Consider the following 20,213-nt stretch of genomic DNA (forward strand, 5'->3'; position numbering starts at 1 on the left):
CACTTCCCATTGCCCATCCTTGAGCCCCTGGCACCACTTACCTGCTTTCTGTCTCTGGATTTGCCTGTTCTGGACATTTTTTACAAATGGAGTCATGTAACATGTGGCTCTTAGTGTCTGGCTGGCTTCTTTCACTCAGCATCACATTTTAGAGGTTTATCCGTGTTGTGGCAGGTGTCAGTGCTTCTTCGTTCCTTTTTATGGCTAAGTAATATTCCACTGTATGGATGGACCAAGTTTTGTTCATCCTTCATCAGCTGATGGACACTTGGGTTGTTTCTACCTTTGTTGATCGTGATTAGTGCTGCTATGCACATGCACGTACAAGGGTTGGTGTGAACACCTGTTTTAGATTCTTTGGGGTCCATACCTAGAAGGGTAATTGCTGAGTCATAGGGGAATAGTCTGAATTTGAACCCAGGCCCTGCAGCGCCAGAATCTGTTCAGGGAGCTTTGGAGCCACGCTGGGGGTCTGTCGCGTCCAGCGCAGTGAGAGAACGAGAAGGGGTGGTGAAGGGTTAAGAAAGAAACAGAAATCAAGAAAGTTATGAAACAAGGAGCCAACGGTCTCCCAGCCTCAAAGGACTGAGAGCCCTGAATCGGGCCTCCTGGCTTTTATTGATGAACACACAAGGAAGTAGTATTGTTTTTTCCACGGTCTGTGAGTCTCCACATCCTATCAGAAAACTGATTCAAATCAATCACCTTTGCCTGCAAACAGCCGGAATCGAAAGTCCCATGATGTCTTAACAATTATGATATGTGCCTCCCCAGGAACAAATCCTTTATGCTAAAACTTATTGTTAAGAATGGGAGGAGAACTGATGTTATTACATCATTGACTCACTTCCCAAGCAGGTTGTGAGAAGGAACGTAGCCACATAGGCAGAAGCGCTCCTTAGCTGGGGGAAGGTGGGGGCTGTGCCCACCACTATCGACCCCATGAGTTCTCCCAGTGGTCCCTACACGGTTCTGCCTGGCTTGGGTTGTTCCTCCCGTGAGGAACATTGGCTGACCAACCATCTTTTTGGGGCCAAACAGAGAGACATGAAGTGTAAGCACAAAGGTGAAGCAAAGTCCCTGAAAGGAACAGTCTCACAGACTCTTCTTTCTTTAGGAACAGGCATGAGGGGACAGACGGTTAGGCTGCTGCGTGACAACAGGGATCTCCTCTCTTCCAACTTCTGACAGGTCAAGACTGTTTCCTGGAGCGAGCAGGGCTGGGTGTGCAAAGACTCACTTCCTCCACCACCCAGCTAGCTGTCTGGAGCGCCCTAATGGATTAGAGCTCTGCAAGTTTCCCATGATATCAGCAGGAGGGGCTCTGCCTGGTCTGGAGGGACAGGCAGGGCTACTCCCTCAAGATTAGGCATTTGTGTTGGATTTGGGCCCCATAAAGGGGCCCAAAAACCCAGGAGCTCCGGAAACCCAGGGGCCTGTAGAATGGGTGAGGACTCTGAACGTAAGCCCAGGAGCTCATGCCCTGCAAGGGGAGAATGGCCCTCCGTGGGTTCCAAAAATCAAGTGTTTATTGGGGCAAGTTAGTGCGGTTGCGAAGTACCATTTGATGCAGTGACATTTCATGTGTCACCCTTCTTCCCAGCATCACAGATCATGCATTTGGTCTGTGCTGAGTGCACTCCCAAACCTCTCTCAACTAGAGGAGTCAGGGCTCAGTTCCTTCTTTCTACAGATGTGGAAACAGGCACAACTAGAACCCGCCCCCTCTTTCTTCCACCAGAAGATACAGGGATGGGGAGGAAAGAGGGGGTGCCTCAAACCATTGCCTGGCTCACCCCTGTGGACCCAGATCTGCCAACCCCAATGTGTCAAGACTAGAAACTTCTAGAGACTCAAACACAGCAGAGGGTGGGATGGTGGGTCGAGTTCAAATTTTCACTAGCTGGAACTGCAAGAATCTTCATATCGGACTTGCAACTTCCAGAGCCTTTCCAAATGCCAGCGTGGCCTCCTTCCAGAGCCTTTCCAAATGCCAGCATGGCCTCCTTCCAGAGCCTTTCCAAATGCCAGCGTGGCCTCTGGACGTCTGGGGGCTCAGGACAAGTTTTATGATTGGAATCTTCAAACCCCCTGCAGAGACCTGAAGAGTCACTGGGTTCAACTTGCTTCCTGCCCCTTTTCAAAAACCTTCAACGACCACACAGCAGTGGGCAGGGCCCTGTGCCAGGGGCTGAAACGGGTGGCTTGCACACCTCTGACGGCGAGGAGCTCACCCTTTGGTTGTGGGTCGGACCCAAGAAGGGCCTTCAGCACCGGAGGACAGGGAAGGCCCGAAGAGGACAGGCGGGAAGGGCGGGATTGGAGCCCAGATAGGGGAAGGGGTGGGGCCAGGGAGGGAAGAGGGTGGGGCCGGCGGGAGGGTGGGGGACAGCGATGCTTCCACCGGGAAACGGCCCAGCGGGGAGACGGGGACCTGGTGGGAGGTGAGGCCAACGGGGCGGCAGGCTCGTGCTCAGGTAAAACTCTTCCTCCTTGTCGTCAGCTGAGAGGAGACTGGACCCTGTCTGGGGGTGAGTGTTGGGGTTCCCTGAGGACCCGGTAGACCCTCTGGTGGGAGGGAGGGAGGGAGTGGGGACTCTAGGGGAGCGCGGGCAGGTGCCTGAGGTCAGGTCTCCAGCGCGTTTACCGTGAACCTGCCAGGAGTTCCTGGACACCCCTACTCTCACTCATCCGTCATAGTAGCCCCAGCTTTTCCAAGGCGGGCTCAGGGCTGGAATAGCACTCAGGGCCCAGGTGGGAATTATTATTGTTTGTTGAATGAATCGCGGCAGACCCGGGCCTCTTCCCACTGCCCTCAGCCCTGCCAGGCCCTGGGCCACGTTCAGACCTGAGGACCTCAGCTCACAGTTTCCCCCGGGGTTCAGGTCCCTACTCAGACATTGCCCAGCTGTGTGGCTCAGGCACGTTCCTCCTGGTCTCTGGATGTGCCTCGGTTTCCCCTCTGTAAGATAGGACAATGGCCTAGCTTCCATGAGGATGTACAGGGAGTTTGTTCAGCAGGCAGAAGCATCAACGCACTTCTGGACACTGGGGGACCTTGAGTGAATGATGTTAGTTAGGTCTCTGAGGCTCAGTTTCCCTAGGTTTAAAGAGGAGCTCATGGTGTGGGACTGTGGTGAAGGTGGAATTAATTGATAAGCCCTACGGACACTCAGTGGGCACCCAGAGAATGTCAACCATCACCGTAATTATGTGAATACTAACAATCACTGTTATTACAATTACACCATTAGCCAGGTTTCCAGCCAACTTTCTCTTTGGCTCAAACTTTTTTTGCCATGGCCACTTTTCAGATAGGGAAACTGAAGACCCGCCTCCACACTGGGGCCCGGGCCTCCTATTGTCCAGATCTGGGATTCAGGACCCAGGGGAGCTGGTCAGATTTGGGGCCCACCCTAGGGCCACTGCTTCCTCCCAGGACTCCCCTGTGGGCTCCCAAAGCTGCTACCACACCAGGCAGGGCTGAGGAATCAGGAGGAAGAGGTGTGGCCCCTGTGTCAGGCAGCTGGGCCCTCACCTTGCCTAGGTGATTGGCTGATGTTTGCCCAACCTGACACCTATTTTTCCTTCTCCCGCACCCCCAGGGTGTGGTGACTTCTGTCAGGTATTCTGGGTGTGGGGAAACCAAGAACAGGCCTCAAAGATTCTCTGTTCAAGGCTAGAGCTTAGGGAATCCAGACAAGCTGGCTTGGATCCAGGAGGTAAGGTGCTATTGGGTGACTTTTTTCCTGCAACCCACCTCAAAGGCCCATACTGGGCCAGTGACATACCCCCCACCTTCCTGTGAACCAAGGAGGATGCCCATTGTGTCGCCTCGTGATGGGAGTCTGGCTAGACTTGGTTGTCCCCCATGATGGGGAGCTCACTACCAACATAGCAAACTAAAAGGAGCCCTACCAGGTGGTGATTAAAGGCAGGTATTGGGCTCCCACTTGACCTTCCTTGAAAGAGTTCTTTGACCTGTCTGGCCTCAGTTTCCCTATCCATAAAAACAAGTCTACCTCGGCTCTACCTCCCAGTGTAGGTGTGGAGTGTAGATGAGCACAAGGTGCAGAGGTTGCACAAGGGACCTGGTATGTTAACTCTAATCCTGATTATGCTGCTCTGAAGTTGTGGGGATCTTTCAGGAGGTCCCAGAGGAAGGGCCCATGAGACCTCAGTTTCCCTGACTAGGAAATAAGCCCAGAGATGCCCCCCGAGGCCCAGGTGGGGCAGGGCTGGCATTTAATCAGAAGCCTCTGTCCAGCCTGATTGGAAACAGGATTTGAAGATCTAAAGGGCATATGTCAAACCACCCCACCCCTTCTTTCATGCCCAAGTGTTTACCAGTGTGAATGCTGGGTGTATGTTTTCATAAAATTCACCTGCATATGTGGTTTTACTAAAGCAGAGTCTGCACAACATGCCCTTTCTAGAGGATTATCTTTACTGGGCTATTTCGTCTTTTTTTTCTGTTTACAAAAGCTGATCATGCTCCTTGTAAAAAGGGGCCAGCCCTTTGTTACTAGGAGGCCAAGCTGGTACGAAACGCTGACGTATCAGCCTCAGGTCCAGCAGGTCGGGGACTACATTCCACCACCACTCCTGTCCTCCATTGGCTGTGTAACCTCTGGTAGGTGGGTACCCTCTCTGTACCCAGCTTGCCCACCTGGGAACTGGAACTTGGGCCCTCCTGGAAGGCTCAGCGAGTCACAGGGGCTCATCCACAGGCCAGGGACTCACACCCTCTCCTGCAAATGCCACAACTTCCATTCTTGAGTCTCTGGAAAATTGTCTTGTGCGTTGCCTTTCTGTCCCCCATTAGCACATCAGCTGCATGAGCACAGAGGTTTCTCTCTCTCGAATTATCTGTGTGCCCAGAACCTGGATTAGGGTTTGGCACACACCAGATGCTCAGAGCAGTCATGAGTGTGCAACTGATAGTGTTGGCTGATGATGATATGAATATTGTCATCATTGGCACTTCATAAATGAGTGACTTGGAGAAAAGGCCACGGCTCTGTCCTCCAGCCTTTCCCAGGACTCAGGTCTTTATGCATACACAAGGCGTTCTTCCAGATGCTTTTGTTACCCCCACCCCTCACCCCTCCTTTTGACAGCCCCAGAATGTTCCACGCCCTCATCCAAACCCCAGGGGATGGTTGGTGAAAGTACAGGAGCAATGACTCTACCAGACGCGACCACCAAGATGCTGATATTCAGCTGGCGGCGAACCATGAGTTGGCAGCTGACACCATCCTGTAGGCAAGCATGCTGAAGCCTGCAGTCCCAGGATGGTCAGTAGCTAGGTCAGGAGGTCCTTTCCCGGAGGCCACACGGCTACTTCAAGGACAATAGCCCTCTTGGTCCTTTCAGCTGCTGGACGAGGGAGAAACGAACTCTTTTTTTTCCCTCATTTGGAAATTGAGACTCAGTGAGTGGGCCGGCCGGGGGCCTGTAGGTCCCTGGAGCTGGAACTGGGTTGGGGAAGAAGGCGGTTGTGTGTCTGATGGGCCTGGAAAGGAATCCAGGACTCACCCTCTGTGAGCCTCAGTTTCCTCATCTGGAAAGTGGGAATGTTGTCGCGTCTAGCGCAACACGGGCAGTGAGGATGCGAGAAGGGGTGGCTTTGGGTTAAGTTTTTAAGAAAGAAACAAACAGAGACTTAATGCAGTTAAATCTCAGAAGACCAGGGGCCTCACAGTTCTGAGACTGGAGCCCAGAATAAAGCCGACTGGAGGTTTTTATTGATAAGTATACAAATACAAGAAAGTAACATTGTTTCTCACACGGTCTGTGAGGCTCATACATCATAGCAGAAAAATGTTTATTCCAATCACCCTTTGTCTGTCAACAGCCAAAGCACAAAGTCCCATGATGTCTTAATTACAGTATGTACCCTCTCAGGGTCAAGTCATGTAGTAACAGTTCCATTGAGATAAGCGGAGAGAACTGATCTTTGTTGCCCTCATGACTTCTCTCACAATCAAGTGAAAGGGGAAAGCCAGAGTCAGCAATGGCTTTTCCCAGGCAGGGGGGAAGGGGAGGCAAGGCTCCTTTTTGGATCTTCTAAGGCAGCTCATTGGGGGTCCCCACTCGGTTCCGCCTGGCTTTAGTTGTTCCCCCCGTGGGGACTCTTACTCGTCATTGGCTGCAAACCATCTTTTGGGGACCAGACACAGAGACATAAGGTGTAAAACATAGAGATAAGCAAAGTCCTAAAAAGGCACAGTCTCACAGAGTTTTCTTTCCTCAAGGAAAGACACGGGGGGACAGTCGGCTAGGCTGCTGTGTGACTACAGAATGTCGTGTGGGGAATCACCTAGAGACCTCCAAGTCAGTGTCAGACAGCCTCACCTGCCCCACCCCCACGGTCTTGAAATAACGCTGGGTAAGGAGAGGGCAAATCCAGGCTCAGAGGTTGTGAGCAGGTGGGGCCTTGCCACCTTCATGAGTTTCAGCCTCTCTGCCTTCCCAGATTCCCCAGGGACAGTAACAATAGCAAGGTGAGGAGGGCAGAGTTGCCTGGAGCCACATTGCCTGAAGCCTTACCAGGCCTTGGCTGTCACTTGAGGGTATAGATAGAGAATGTGTGGCTAGAGCACTCTCACCAACGGGGGCCCCTAATTAATTCATTCTGCTGAGTAGTCAGCCCCTTCAATACATCTAGTGTCTCATTAATATTCAACAAGTTAGTAATATTTTGTACTCTGTGTATGTAATGAGTCATGAATATTCAATGCTATGTATATGGATGCCTCAGGACTGTTCAGTGGCTTGTTCATATTCATTGTGACAATATTAATATTCATTTGTGCATCACAACTATGCCTTGCAACTATTAATTGTTGCCTTACAACTATGTCCAGTATTTTAAATACTGGGAGCTTCCTGCATATTTAGCGGGTCATTAATATTCAGCACTTCACTGACAATCAGCGCTTCTTGCTAGTTAAACACATAACGAATATTTCAGTGTCGCAAATATGGAGCTCTTTAGTATATTAGGAATATTTGGAGTTGGGAATATTCAGTGCATCTTGGTCCTGCTCCCTGAATCCCCTGAATTCCCCAAGCACCCCCTTCTCCCTAGGTGGCAGCTGTCACCTGTGGTGGAGTCAGGCTGAAGTGAAGCACATGGAAATGCTAATATGTGGGTCATCATTAGTTTTACCTCAGGCAGAATTCCCCAGTGAGTGTCACATGGAGACAAAGCTGTTTGAACAAGACTCTGGGCCCCACTTCTGGCTCCAGGCTGGTTGGGGAGATGGGCAAAAGAGAAGTGAGTACATTTGTCCAAAGGTGGTGAAGGAAGCAGAGCCAGGGCAGCTGTTTTAGCTGGGAAGTTGGGGCACCTCTAAGGAGGTGACATTGGGCTGAGTCTGAAGAGGAAGCAGAACCAGGGGAAAGAGCAAGAGGGCAGGGCTTCCTTTGTGGAAGAACTGGCAGTGCAAAGGCTCTGTTGCTGGCTGAGCCTGGGTGGTTAAGGAGCTGTGAAGAAGCTGGTGGGGCTGGAGCAGATGAGAGTGGACAGAGGTCATTTGGGGAAAGGGGGGCTGAGAGGACCTACACCTGGCAGGTGCATCCCAGGGGAAGACTCTTGGGTCTCTGCCAATGAAGACACGTGGCTTTTCTAGTGCAAAGGGCACTAGAGGAAGCAGGTTCCGGGTGATGGTGAAATTGCACCGGTGCATGGAGGACAAACAGCCCTTAGCAGATGAGCTGCTCTAGCCATGCCGTTTGATGCCCAATCACAAGTGACCCCATGTATGCATGTGGGAGGGTCTCTGCATTTCCATTGTCCTGATGAGGAAACAGGGAAGCAACTCACTGAGTTGCTCAACTGAGGTCAACTCAGGGCAAAGAGGGACTACACAACAACTATCCGACCTCTCTGCTCCCTGCCTCATGGCTCCCCCTTACCCCCCAAGGGATAGCCCCACTTCTCAGCCTGGCACTCAAGGTCTTTACAAGATCTGGCACCACGTCCCCTAGCCTCAGAAATCACCTTCTCTTCAAATTCTACTTTTCAGCAAAACAAGCCATGTAGTTCCTTGACTACGCCTCATGCCATGCTAAGGTCCGGCAGCCTGCTGCTTGAAAAAGTTCAAAATCGAGAGACATGGTTGGTGGAAAGAAAAGCAGGTTTATTCAGAATGCCGGCATTCTGGGAGGATGGCAGACTCCTGTCCAAAGGCCATCTCCCCTTTTCTAGAACTGGCAGCCGGTTTTATAGGTACATAAGAAGAAGAAACAAAGGAAAGGCGGAATTGGTCAGGCAGATCTGAGGGCTCATATCCTTCCTGGGGTCTGATCTATTTTAAGATAATATTATCTTTGGACTCTGGACTTAGACTGGCTAGCGAAGCCTGAGGCTTTATGTGTATTCCAGTGTCGGGGCACCTGAGGATTAAGAAATTGCCCTTTCCAGGTTTGGATTTTGTTAATTAAATGGATTAACCAGGTATGTGTAGCCTAGAGAAAGAGAACAAAACAGTTTTTAAGTGGATTAGTGAGGGGAGAAACAAAGAGAAAATAGCTGAATATCAGGATCTAACTGCAAACTAAGTTTCGAGCTATGCGGTGAGTCAAACTGCAAACTAGCTAAGTCTGATTACATTATCGATTTACTGAAGTTCACCCTTACATGCCTTGTTTTCTTTCCTCTCCATGCTTTTTTCATTTGCTCTTTCCTCCGCCTGAACACCCCCTTGGTGAACTCCTATGCATCCTTCAAAGTCTCAGCTTCAATATCCTGGTCCCTTCTGGCCCAACCCTGATCCCACATGTGTCTGGATTTGTCTCCCCCAAATTAGGGGCTTCCAGGGGGCCAGGCCCAGAGTTGAGGCTTCTCAGATTCCCCAGAACCTATTTGTTAAATAAACTAATGAATGAATGGTTTTCATATATTTGTGTTGGGGTAAGAGTTGCCAAGACCCTTCTTTGGGCTGAAGAACCTGAAGACAAAATGGGTTATTTCTGAGGTAATGTGAGAGAAAACTCCCTGATCCCTACTTCCTTATTTATAAAATGGGGGTGGCAGTCCCCCAGAGTTATTCAGACCCCATGAACTTCATTCAGAGTAAGCAGCTGTTTGGGCTTCAACAAATCCAGTCGTGTTGTTTTACAATGAGACCTGGAGAGGGTGGACAGCAGAATCTCGAGTGGGGATTGGGGTCTCGAACCCAAGCCTGAGAGGAGCTTCTCCTGGCTGCAGAGTTGCTGCCCAGTCACTTGGAAGAAGTAATACCAAGAGGTGTCACTTCTTTGGCAAAGCCGAGCCCCTAACCCCAGTGTCTCCCACAGCAGGTGTGGGGTCGCAGTACCTTCAGACGGTGAGACCCATGAGGACAGGTTGGTGACTACCAGGGGCGCAGCCCACAGAGGCTTTCAGAAAGGTTTACTGGGCCAGCAAATCCTCAGCACTCTCAGGCCCGCTGAAAGGGAGGCCGTGGGGTTCTTTTTCATGCCAGTCCTGTGTGGGATGTTGTGAGACTGGCAACATTTTCTGCTTGAGGTTTTAAGGGACAGTGAGTTAACAGGGGGTCTTGGTGGTTGGAAAGGGAGGCAAATCTTGGATGCATTAATGAAGGTCTAGTGTAGGGAGGGGAAGTGAGCTTCCCTTCTCTGTCCCTGACTTGACTTCTGAGACCCCATCAGGAAGCTCATGTGGGCTGGGATAGCCCTGGGATCCCTCCAGTTAGAGAAACCATAGACCTAATGAGAAAAAGTTGGGAATCTAGGTGCCAACAAAAGGTGTTTCATATGCAAAGAGTTCTGACAAACAAGAAAGAAGAATGCAAGGAAAAACACAGGCATTAATGGAATTAATGAAAACCAAATGGCCACCCCAGGAGATTCTATTTTGCCCTGACACCCTCATCCCAGTAATATGAGCCATTTAGTTCTTTTACCTCCTCTCATGCCTCCCCCAACCCCCCGCCCCAATGCCCAGGTTTGGCTGAGGTGCAAATATTTGTATTTGCTGAGGTGTCTTCCTTTGTTTTTGAGCCCTTGTTTAGAACCTGCAAAACACATTTCCAGTGAATTGATCCTTGGCCATTTAGGTTTAACATTTCATAAATACATGAAAATACATAAATGAGCAATAATAAATACGCCATAGGGTGGCTTTATATAAACCTGTACTAAGGTTCGTTATCTCCCTGATTCTCCTTTTCTGACCATCTTTGATTTTGAGTTCTTTAGTCCAGTACTGCTGGTTTAGACCAGGGTTTCTCAACCATGACAATGTTGACGTTTGAAGCTGGATGGGGCCTCTGTGGTGGAGCCATCCTGTACCCCATAATGTTAATTTAAGCAACATCCCTGGCTTCCACCCACTTGATATCATTAGTAGTCCCGCACCCCTACCCCAGTCAAGTTATGACAACCAAAAATGTCTCTAGACTTTGCCAAGTGTCCCCTGGGGGCAGAATCACCCCTAGTTGAAATCCCTTGGTTTAGATTCTAAACTGTAGATGGTGAATGACACTCTAATTTTCATGGTTCCTTAATGGAGCACCCCTGGCTTGGGAGGTGGGTTCCCCAGGCACATCTTTATCTCACAGCATTTGCGGGGCTCCAGCCACCGGTGTGGCCAGGAGAACACTGTGGCATCTCTAGTCTGATTTACTATTTTGTGACTTGGTCTTTCTACTATAGCTCATGAGGTCTTTCTCATCCTTGGAGCTCAGGGTTCTTCCAGGTTTGCCAGAGTGCTCCTTTCTCGTCCTCTACCCTGGAGTAGGCCATTCTTCAGCTCAGGAAGATGTCCTTCTGGGGATTCAGTTCATTCTTGTGTCACATTCATCAGTTCACAGTCTCAGTCTAAGCTAATTTGCCTGTTTGGGTCTCCCAGACCTGCCTGTCAGAAGTGGAATCCCTGGGGGCTGGCAGCCACACTGGGGGTGCCACACAACAAGACAGGCTCTGTGCTACCTGCAGACAGAGTCTTGCAACTGCTCAGGCTTCACCAGCTCATTCCCACCGCAGGGCCTTTGTATCTGCCATTCTATCCCTGGGACACCTTCTCCCCCAAACCTCACATCCCAGCTTAAATGTCATCCAGACCTCAAAATCTAAACCTGCCACCAGACCCCATTATGTTTGTTGCCTTTTGTCACCTTGTACGATTTCATCGAGGTTTTTATTTAGTGTTTGTCCCCCTTGAGAGTGTGGGTTCCATGGTGGTAGAAAAGTTTAGGTACTTTGTGCCTGTCACTACTGTGTCCCCAGCTCCCAGGAGGTGGCACACAGACACATAATAAATATTGGCTTGAATGAATGAATGTATGAATTCATTCTGAGAGTCAATATTTTTTCAGCTGCTGTGGCAAAGCAGTATTCATTCATTCGTTGTTCACTCCACACACATATATTGAGCTCCTACTATATACCAAGCACTGTTCTGGGAGCTGGGGATAAATGGTGAATATGACAGGTCACATGGAGCTTATGTTCTGGTAGGACAGATGGACAAGAAACAATACATTTAAAAAGTTTCATATATTTTAGGAGGTGAAAATTGTTGTGGAGGAAAGAAAAGGTAGAACAGGATGGGGGACAGTGAGACGGTGTTTCCTGAGGAGGCCTGCGAGAAGATATCCAAACAAAGACAGAAAGGAAGTAAGGGAGAGAGCTGTGTGCAAATCTGGGGAAAAGCATGCCAGATAGAGAGAACACCTGTGCAAAGGTCCTGAGGCAGGAACATGCCCAGAGTGTTTGAGGTTAAGACCCCCACAACAACTCTTACATAGGGTTCCTTCCCTCATTTTACATGGAGGCTCAGAGAGGTCCAGCTTCTTTCCCAAGGTCACACAGTGGGACCTGTGAGGTGCAATCTGAGCCCCATTTCAGAGGGACATCTAACTGGAGAGGCTTTGGCCAGACAGTGTGCAGAGAAAGCGATGGCACATTGGGGAAATGGCCTCAGGGATCAGGGAGGGAGGCCCTGTCCCCAGCTCCAGCACCAATTAGTGGCTCTAGATGGAAACCACTGTCTTGCTTGCTCCCAGGTAATAGCTGAGTAGGGTTGCTTGGGGCAGGAGGGGCCCACCAGAAACCCCTGACTGCCGCCACACTATTCCAGGTGCCAGTAGGGAGAACAAGGAGATCCCAGACCAGAACAGACCTCCCGAGGAAGGCTGAGGTAAATGCTGAGGTTCACATATTTATTTAACAAACACTCATTGAATGCCCACTAGGTGCCTGGTGCTGGGAGTTATCTTCATGCCTGCACAGCCTTATGAGCTGGGGATTGTTTAAATGTCCCCTTTATAGCTGAGGAAACCGAGGTGTGGAAGGCAGGAAGTGATGGAGTCGGTATTTAAACTCAGGAGTTGGGCTCCAGGATCTGCCACCCTCTGGGGTGAGCCAATAAGTGTTTGCTGAATGGGTAAGTCCTGCCTTGGGTCTAATCCAGCACTGTCATTCTTCACTGGAAAAATAGATCCTCAAATTTAGGGCTGAAAACAGCACAGACATCACCTTTCCAGACAAAAGGATATTGAGGGAAGCCTGAGAAAAGGACCTGGAAAGGAGACCAAGGGCTCTGCCTGGATATGGGGAGGGAAAGCTGCCAGGAGGAGGAGATATTAGAGCTGGGTTTTTAAAGGATGAATAAGAGTTTGCCAGAGAGAAACTTAATGAATTTACTTTTATTCATAAATTCATTCTTGTAAACACTCCCCGATTCCACCATGTGTCTACTTCATGCTACACAACGCCAGGACCCTGAATAAGCCCCCAGTCTTGGGAAGACAAAGCCAAACACAGATACCCCCCTGGGATCAGGAATGAGCCAGAGTAGAAGACAGGGCAAGAGGAGCTAAACAGGGAACCAGGACTCTTCCTGAGGGGTCAAAGAGAGCTTCCCAGAAAACAGATCATTTGAGGTGGGTTTTAAAGGAGTAATAGGAGTCTGACAGAGAAAATAGCTTTGTTTGAGACACACTGAGCCTGCAGGGTCTATAAGAAGCCAGGGGTCATGCTCAGGTTACAGAATCATTAAAAATCATCAAGAAGAATAGGGGATGGTTGTATCAGAAGCTCAGAGCTTCCTAGAAGGGTAGGTGAAAAGGGAAACAAGAAGGATCCCAGCCTCTCAACTGCTAAAAAGGGAATTCTCCGCCTCCCCCTGGAAGGGTCCTGGGCCATCAGGGATGCAAGGAGGACCAGGCTGAATTGGTGTGTGTGTGTTGGGGGGGGGCGGGGGCGGGATTCTTGGCACACTGAGTCTGGGGGGCTCATGTTGGCGTTCCCATGACTCAGTTTTCTTGGTAAATATTGAATCCCCAGCAGGGCCTGGGAAACTGTCAGAGTCAACATGGGTTGGGGTGCTAGAGGTGGGGTGCGGAGGACTAGGTGGGGGGGAATTTTAATATTTTACCAACCTGAGCAACTGTGCGGGTCAACCAGGTGTTGGGGTCCACAGGTAGCTCAGGAAAGTGCTTGGCCCATCTGAGATCTTCAGTGTGTTTCTCCTCAGGAGCCGTCTGGGCCGCCCCCAAACCCCTTCCGGAGCAATCCCAAAGCCTGGCGACCAGGATGAGGTGTTCCCGGCCCATGCAGACAGCGGTGGGCCTGGCTGCCATGCTTGGTATCTTCACTCTCTTCCTCCTCAATCTGCAGCTGTCACCACCTCCCTGCGGGGGCCCGAAGGAGCCGCTGGCCAGCCCTACGGCTCTGACCTGGCCCCCTCCGCCCTCCCACCCTCGGCCCGCCCCCTGCCGGGCCAATACCTCCATGGCTGAGCTGCGGGACTTCAGCGAGCAGCCACAGCACGTGCGCGACTTCCTTCTGCATAGACACTGCCGCGACTTCCCGCTACTGCAGGACGTGTCGCCAGCCAAGTGCGCCCAGCCAGTCTTCCTGCTATTGGTCATCAAATCTTCACCCAGCAATTATGAGCGCCGGGAGCTGGTGAGGCGCACGTGGGGCCGAGAGCGGAAGGTGCAGGGCGTCCAGTTGCGCCGCCTCTTCTTGGTGGGCACCGCCTCCCAACCGCTGGAGGCCCCCAAGGTCAACAGGCTGCTGGCGATAGAGGCACGGGTACACCGTGACATCCTGCAGTGGGACTTCCACGACACCTTCTTCAACCTCACGCTCAAGCAGGTGGGCCGGTGGGATGGGGGTCGGGGGGCTCACCTGATCAGGGCCACCTGTCTTTCCTGCCCAGGTGGCCACCACCTCCTCTGAGGGGCCCAGGGGACCAGCAGACCCCCCACACCACCACCCCCAACGTCCTCATGGCGATCTGAAGTACTTTTCCTCAAGGGGAGGCAGAGAGAAAGGGCAGGGTGTCACGATGATACAAGCCTGACTCTAGGGGCCGGATTACCCCTGTTCAGACTCTGTGTAGTTCTCGATGATGGTTCACCTCTCTATGCCTCAGTTTCCTCCTCAGGGAAATTAGAATGTTAATTGGACTCACCCACTTCTGAGAAATGCTGTGAAGATTACATGAGATGATATTTAGAAGGCACCTGGACCAGTGCCAGAAGCTCAAATAACAAGGGCAATGGAATGGGAGGAGGGGGACGCTGAACAGTCCACATCCTGTTTATTTGGTCAGTTCGGTCCCCTCATGATGCCGGTGTGCAGTAGGTGCTCAATAAAGATGGTTTTGATGGCTAAGAACCCCTGAGAAACAGAGAGAATCCACAGGCAGAGGAGGAATTGGAGGTTCTAAGGACCTGCCCAGGTGGGGGGTGGGCGGGGAGCAAGCTGAGTAGAGACCCCACACAGGTTCCTGCTCCTAGTACAAGTCTGGGTACAAGACCTTGAGCGGCTACTTCTGTGTTATGTGACCTGGCTGAAGGCACTTTCTTTATTTCCTCATCTGTAAATGGGATTGAAGACCACATCTGCTTTGAATCCCTATTGCAACAACTGCAGGAGACAGATGTGGTCTTGTCCCTGAGGACAGTGCCCAGCAGGTAGCAAAGGTTATTATGTAGCAAACTAAAGCCAAGGCAAGCAGAGGGCCAGGACCTCTCAACATGCCACGTTCTTAACACAAAACACGAAAGCATGGGGTAAACATCAATTTGACAAACATGAATCCTGCCTTGTGAAGCATTGAGCCCACACTGGGGAGATGACATGCATACGAGACACAGTCCCCACCCAGGGGGAACACTGCGTCTGGTTGGGGAGGTAGATGTCCAGTGACAATCGTGCAAGTAATTATGTAACAGCAGGGCCTGGATAGGCAAAGTGGGAAGGAATAGCAATAAATGTAAACGTGACAGTTTTCCAAGTACTCCTTGGTACTTTATAGAACATTGTCTCTGTGGATCCCCAACAAACCTGGAGGCAGATCCTGAGATGAGACCTGACTGGAAAGTTGGAAACTGAGGCACAGAGAGTAGCAGTTAGTTGCTGAGGTCACCTCACAGAGTGGAGCCTCACACCCAGGCGGGGTGGACCAAGGGACACATCCTCATCTGGGTTTGCTGGGCTGGGGCAGTGGACAGGAACCGGAGGCTAATCGGCCCAGCCCTTGAGCCCACGTGCCCTGTCCACCTGCCTGCAGGTGCTCTTCCTACAGTGGCAGGAGACTCGGTGCCCCAATGCCAGCTTCTTGCTCAATGGCGACGATGACGTCTTTGCACACACAGACAACATGGTCTCCTACCTGATGGGCCACAGTCCTGATCACCATCTCTTCGTGGGGCACCTGATCTACAATGTGGGCCCCATCCGGAACCCCTGGAGCAAGTACTATGTGCCAAAGATAGTGACACAGAAAGAGCACTACCCACCCTACTGCGGGGGTGGTGGCTTCCTGCTGTCCCGTTTCACAGCTACTGCCCTGCGCCGGGCCAGCCACACCCTAGACCTCTTCCCCATCGATGACGTCTTCCTGGGCATGTGCCTGGAGAAGGAGGGCCTGAAGCCTGCCTCACACAGTGGTATCCGCACGGCTGGCGTTTGGGCCCCCTCGAACCGCCTGTCCTCCTTTGACCCCTGCTTCTACCGGGAGCTGCTGCTGGTTCACCGCTTCTTGCCATACGAAACGCTGCTCATGTGGGACGCACTGAGCCAGCCCAACATCACCTGTGGCAGGCGAGTGCACATCCACCCGGGGGATGGCTTGGCCCTCAGCCTCTAGGCTCCCATCTCCACTTCCATAGGAAGGGGCAGTGTTGTCCTCCCAGGAAGCTGAGACCTTTGTCCTCCTAGGGCCTGGCGAAGTGCTAGGGAGGCTTTGCTGAGTGAATAGCTTTGCTGGCAAACCCCTACACATCCTTCTAAACCCACCCAGTGCTGCTTAGACCCTGTTATATCATCCTTCCTACACTCTCAGCTGGAGAGACCATCATCTCTCTCGCCATGGCAGCTAGTGGTAGAAGCACTTCGACTGGGGTTCCAACTGCTGCTGCGGCTTCCAGCCCAGTCGAGTCAAGGTCCCACACCACAGCCCCAGCCTTGATCATGGGCTGGACCGTACTTGGGGGCCAGCCTCTCCTTGGTAGTGAACCTGCGGTGGTTTAATTATGGGTGAGTTTGGGCCATGGTTCAAAGCCAATTGGGAATTCCTGGGTTCACATGCAGCTGAAGAGAGAAGTGTTTTTCAGTCTGGGGAAGGTTGGTTCGGTACCTGACCCCTTCCTGGGTCTTGGACCCCTGAGGGGGTGGGAGGGGCCAGAGAGGCCATGAATTGGACTGCCCTCTCCCTGCCTGTGGTATTAAGTGCTCTACTGGTGGAAGGATTGGGCAAAGGAGGAACAGCTGTCTGTCTCAGCCAATTGGGACTCAACATCTAGAGTCCCTGGCAGGACCCAGCTCCCCACACCTCGGCTCCCCAAGAACTCAGGGAACATTATTGGGATCAGAGGGGTCTTCACTGGGCCCGAGGCCAGCATATCCACTCACCCCAGTGCCCAGAGAATGGGGAGGTTCAGGTCATTGAGTGGCCCTGAGCTCTTGGGACCCAGGGCCCCAGGGCCCCAGAATTAGGACTGGGGAGATCCAAGCAAACTGGTGACCCCCAGCCCTGCGGGCCGGGGACAGATGTCTGGGACTTGGGCCTCCCAGGCATTGGGGTGGTGGCAGGGGTCAACTCATACAGCAGAGTGCAGACTGGAGAGTGGGTCCTCAGGGAATAAAAAGTTTTGTGAAGACCTGGAGGTCTTTTTTTTTTAATGTGATTTATAGGTTTTAACTCAGACCAATCTACATTTATTTGTAAAAGTCTCATTTTCAGTAGAAAATACTCATATACACCAATGGATGAAGTGGGACTGCAGGTGTCTCTGTCAGGTAGCTCTGACCTCACCCCACCCCTGCTCAAACACCCGCCAGAATTCCCAATCGCCCAAGACTGATTCTCACTGCCAGCTTGACAGCAGGCTCAGGAGAGAGAGGCACAGGGTGAGTCTATTCCTACCCGGGCCTGTCTAAGCCTCCTGCTTCCAACAAGACTCCTTCCCAACCGCTCCCAACCTCCCCCCACCTCCCTGGTTCACCTCCTCCTACTAGGACTGTGGTTCCCTGTCTTCTGTCCTGACTCCTTCTCTCCCTTCTTTATTTATTGTGTACCTACTGTGTGCTGCACACTTTGCCCTGTACTCTTTCTCCCAGCCCCATAGGAAGGGTCAACAAATACGGACCCACCTTATAGCGAGCTGGTCATATCATACACCCCCGTCTCAGGATGAAGGCAGGATATGAGTGAGACTGGTCAGAGTTGGATCAATAATATGCACTGTGACTGATTCAGACATTCATGTGTGTGTCCACCATTAAGTGGGCCTTAAGTGACATTAAAGCTCTCCGTGGGTCTTGATAGATACCTGGATTCAAATCTTGCACTTGGCCACTCCTTCCCTGTCTGACCTTGGCAAGCAGTCATCTACCTAGGTTTTGGTTTCCCCACTTTGTGTTGTGATGACTCTCAAATTGTTACCAAGCTCCTGGAAATGTCAGTGGGTCCATGGCTGCCAGGGGCCAAGCACACGTGAGTGCTGACCCAGGCTTGTCCCTTTTTCTTGAGAAAATGCAAAAAGCTGTTTTGAATTCTGCAGGAATTTTATTTATTTACTATTGGAGAGAGGGGGTGTAACAAATGCAGAGAGGGCAGCTCCTGGGGCTCCTCAGAGGTGAGGACATTTGGCTCTTAGTGTCTGGCATCTCCGTAAAACCAACGCTCCTCCAAGCTAGGGTTGGGTATGTTTTATTCCCCAGTTAGCCCCACAGAGAATAGGTGACCAAGGTGAGGTGGTGAGTGCCCCATCCCAGGAGGTAATCAACAATGTACCCCCCAGATGTGGGGCTTTATGGTGCTGTGTGGCTTCAAGAGCTCACCAGACCAGACCTAGGTCTCTAGCTCCCCCGATGCCATGCCCCAGGAGGGCTCAATTGGGACAGAGGGTCAGCAGATCTTGCCGAGTGCAGCCGCTGAGGCAGCAGTGGCGGGCAGGGTTGGTGGCAGCTGCCCGGCGGTGGTGGTAATGTTGAGAGGCCTGGGCCCGGGGCTGTGGTGCAAGTACCAGCATGGGGTCCCTGTCAGCCACCAGCCCATGGAGGAGATGTTGTCCTTCCAGCCATTGCAGCAGCTCACCTAGAGACAGAGTACAGTTTAGCATAGATTGGGGAACCCAGAGGAGCCCGCACACCGTGTACACATCCCTGTATGCTCACATCCCACTGCGTGTCCCACCAAAGGCTCGTCATGCAGACAAATAGAAAGTGAGTGCTTATTAAGTGCCCACTGCGTACCGGCCACAGATTTAATCCCCAACCCAGGTGTGTACACTCCTGACCCATGCTCACACTCAAGTCCCCAGCTGTGCAGACTCCCAGGTGCCACCCATCACATGGACGCACAGACACTTCACAGAGCAGAAGACGGCAGGGGTAACGTGACACATACATGCGCACGGGTATGCAGGCAGTGGTCACACACGGACACACACAATCCCTGGGTGAGCACACACAGCGCATACCCTCATCCTCCCTTCCCAGTCCCCCCACCTGCCACGTGCGCCTCTGTACACGCATCTGCACCTGTGTCACACAGACCAACGCCGGCACACAAACGTGTTTTACGCTTTCTACACCAGCACCAGGACGAGGGTGAGGAGAGCAAGCACTGGCCTTGGTGCACAATTTAAGGGAGCGCCCACACTCAACGATCAAATTTTAATACAATATTTTTAAAAATCAAAATTAATGCAAAAGTGCATGAAGCTCAAAATACTGAAATGGTAAATAAAGACGGGATCTGACCATTCATTTTCAAGACTGCCTGGTTTCGCTCTCCTTGCACCGGCTCCCCACGGAGGAGGAGAGAGGGGGGTGGTATCCTCTGTGGATTTGCACACACTGCTCAGCCGGCAGATGAACCCCCGTCCACATATGCAAACCCACCCTTGTCCTCGACGCCCACCTGCGCTCCGTGCACCTGCCCCACTTAGAAACCCAGGAACACAACCCCCACTCACGGTCGCCGCCTGCCACAGGCCTCCTGGTCTCGAGGGACCAGCGCGGGCCCCCGCACACGCGCACCAGTGCGCGGACAAAGTGGTGGCCACACAGCTTCTCCCGCGCCTCCGGGGCAGGTGCGTGGGCCAGCGCCAGTGCCAGGGCAGGGCCCAGCAGCACTAGTGCCCAGGGAAGCAGACGGGGGTCCATGGTGGCAGGAGGAGCCAGGGGCCTCTACTGCACCCCTCCCTTATAGGCGCCCAGCCTGCCCCAGCTGGGGACCTTGAAGGGGGGGCTGAGCATGCTGAGGGAGGGCCCAGGGAGAAGGTCAAGGGAAGGGGCAGGGCCAGTGCAGTATAAGCCCTGACACTGGGTTTTCTCTTTTTTGTAATGTGAGTGCCGGACTTAAGTTTGGCTTCTGGAGGCAACCACTTCCACAACAGGCCAGGCTGCTGACTAGATAAAGTGCCAGGCGATCTTCCCCCCTGAGGCTCCCCTGTTTTAGAGATGCTGGTTGATTTTGATAACTGACGATTTGGACCACTTTTATCCTTCACACTTTAAATTACTGCTCTCGTGTTTTAAATTCACCAATAAAGGATGAGTCTGTGAAACCCTATGTGGGGACAGAGCCCCAAAAAGCAGTTTTCAAGCTCTCAGCCTCACATAGAAAGGTGCTGGCTCAGGTAGTAAATAGCCATCAACTGTGATCAAATGGCCATCAGCTGTGGCTAGTTGGCCGTCAGCTGTAACTAGTGAGCCATTAGCCATGAATATAACTG

At 51.9% G+C, this 20,213-nt stretch overlaps 2 protein-coding genes across 8 annotated transcripts; one reads left to right on the plus strand and one right to left on the minus strand.

Moving 5' to 3' along the window:
* Nucleotides 1-2,400: 2,400 nt before the first annotated feature.
* On the plus strand, nt 2,401-17,129 carry B3GNT3 (UDP-GlcNAc:betaGal beta-1,3-N-acetylglucosaminyltransferase 3). 7 transcript variants are annotated; one of them, XM_033134671.1, is made up of 4 exons: nt 2,401-2,531; nt 12,092-12,151; nt 13,490-14,115; nt 15,539-17,129. In XM_033134671.1, exons 3-4 carry the CDS (start codon nt 13,549-13,551, stop codon nt 16,115-16,117), a joined length of 1,146 nt encoding a protein of 381 aa, XP_032990562.1. In that variant the 5' UTR covers nt 2,401-2,531; nt 12,092-12,151; nt 13,490-13,548; the 3' UTR covers nt 16,118-17,129. The 7 variants fall into 7 exon arrangements, with proteins under 7 accessions (XP_032990562.1, XP_032990567.1, XP_032990561.1 ...); XM_033134670.1 differs by lacking the exon at nt 12,092-12,151 and adding an exon at nt 12,207-12,397 and having other exon boundaries at nt 2,406-2,531; XM_033134673.1 differs by having other exon boundaries at nt 2,417-2,477.
* Nucleotides 17,130-17,278: 149 nt separating this feature from the next.
* Nucleotides 17,279-20,124, minus strand: INSL3 (insulin like 3). Its single transcript, XM_033134677.1, has 2 exons — nt 19,452-20,124; nt 17,279-18,568 (listed from the first exon to the last, which is right to left on the minus strand). Exons 1-2 carry the CDS (start codon nt 19,639-19,641, stop codon nt 18,363-18,365), a joined length of 396 nt encoding a protein of 131 aa, XP_032990568.1. The 5' UTR covers nt 19,642-20,124; the 3' UTR covers nt 17,279-18,362.
* Nucleotides 20,125-20,213: the final 89 nt, after the last annotated feature.

The sequence above is a fragment of the Rhinolophus ferrumequinum genome, chromosome 18 (assembly GCF_004115265.2).
Source record: "Rhinolophus ferrumequinum isolate MPI-CBG mRhiFer1 chromosome 18, mRhiFer1_v1.p, whole genome shotgun sequence".
NCBI classification, from domain to species: domain Eukaryota; kingdom Metazoa; phylum Chordata; class Mammalia; order Chiroptera; family Rhinolophidae; genus Rhinolophus; species Rhinolophus ferrumequinum.

Bases quoted from the DNA above. Each gene is read 5' to 3' on its own strand.
- B3GNT3 (XM_033134670.1), top strand. The intron at 14,116-15,538 runs GTGGGCCGGTGG...ACCTGCCTGCAG, and splicing joins TCAACCTCACGCTCAAGCAG to GTGCTCTTCCTACAGTGGCA.
- INSL3 (XM_033134677.1), bottom strand. From the start codon at position 19,641: ATGGACCCCCGTCTGCTTCCCTGGGCACTAGTGCTGCTGGGCCCTGCC. The intron at 18,569-19,451 runs GTGAGTGGGGGT...CTCTGTCTCTAG, and splicing joins GCCTGTGGCAGGCGGCGACC to GTGAGCTGCTGCAATGGCTG.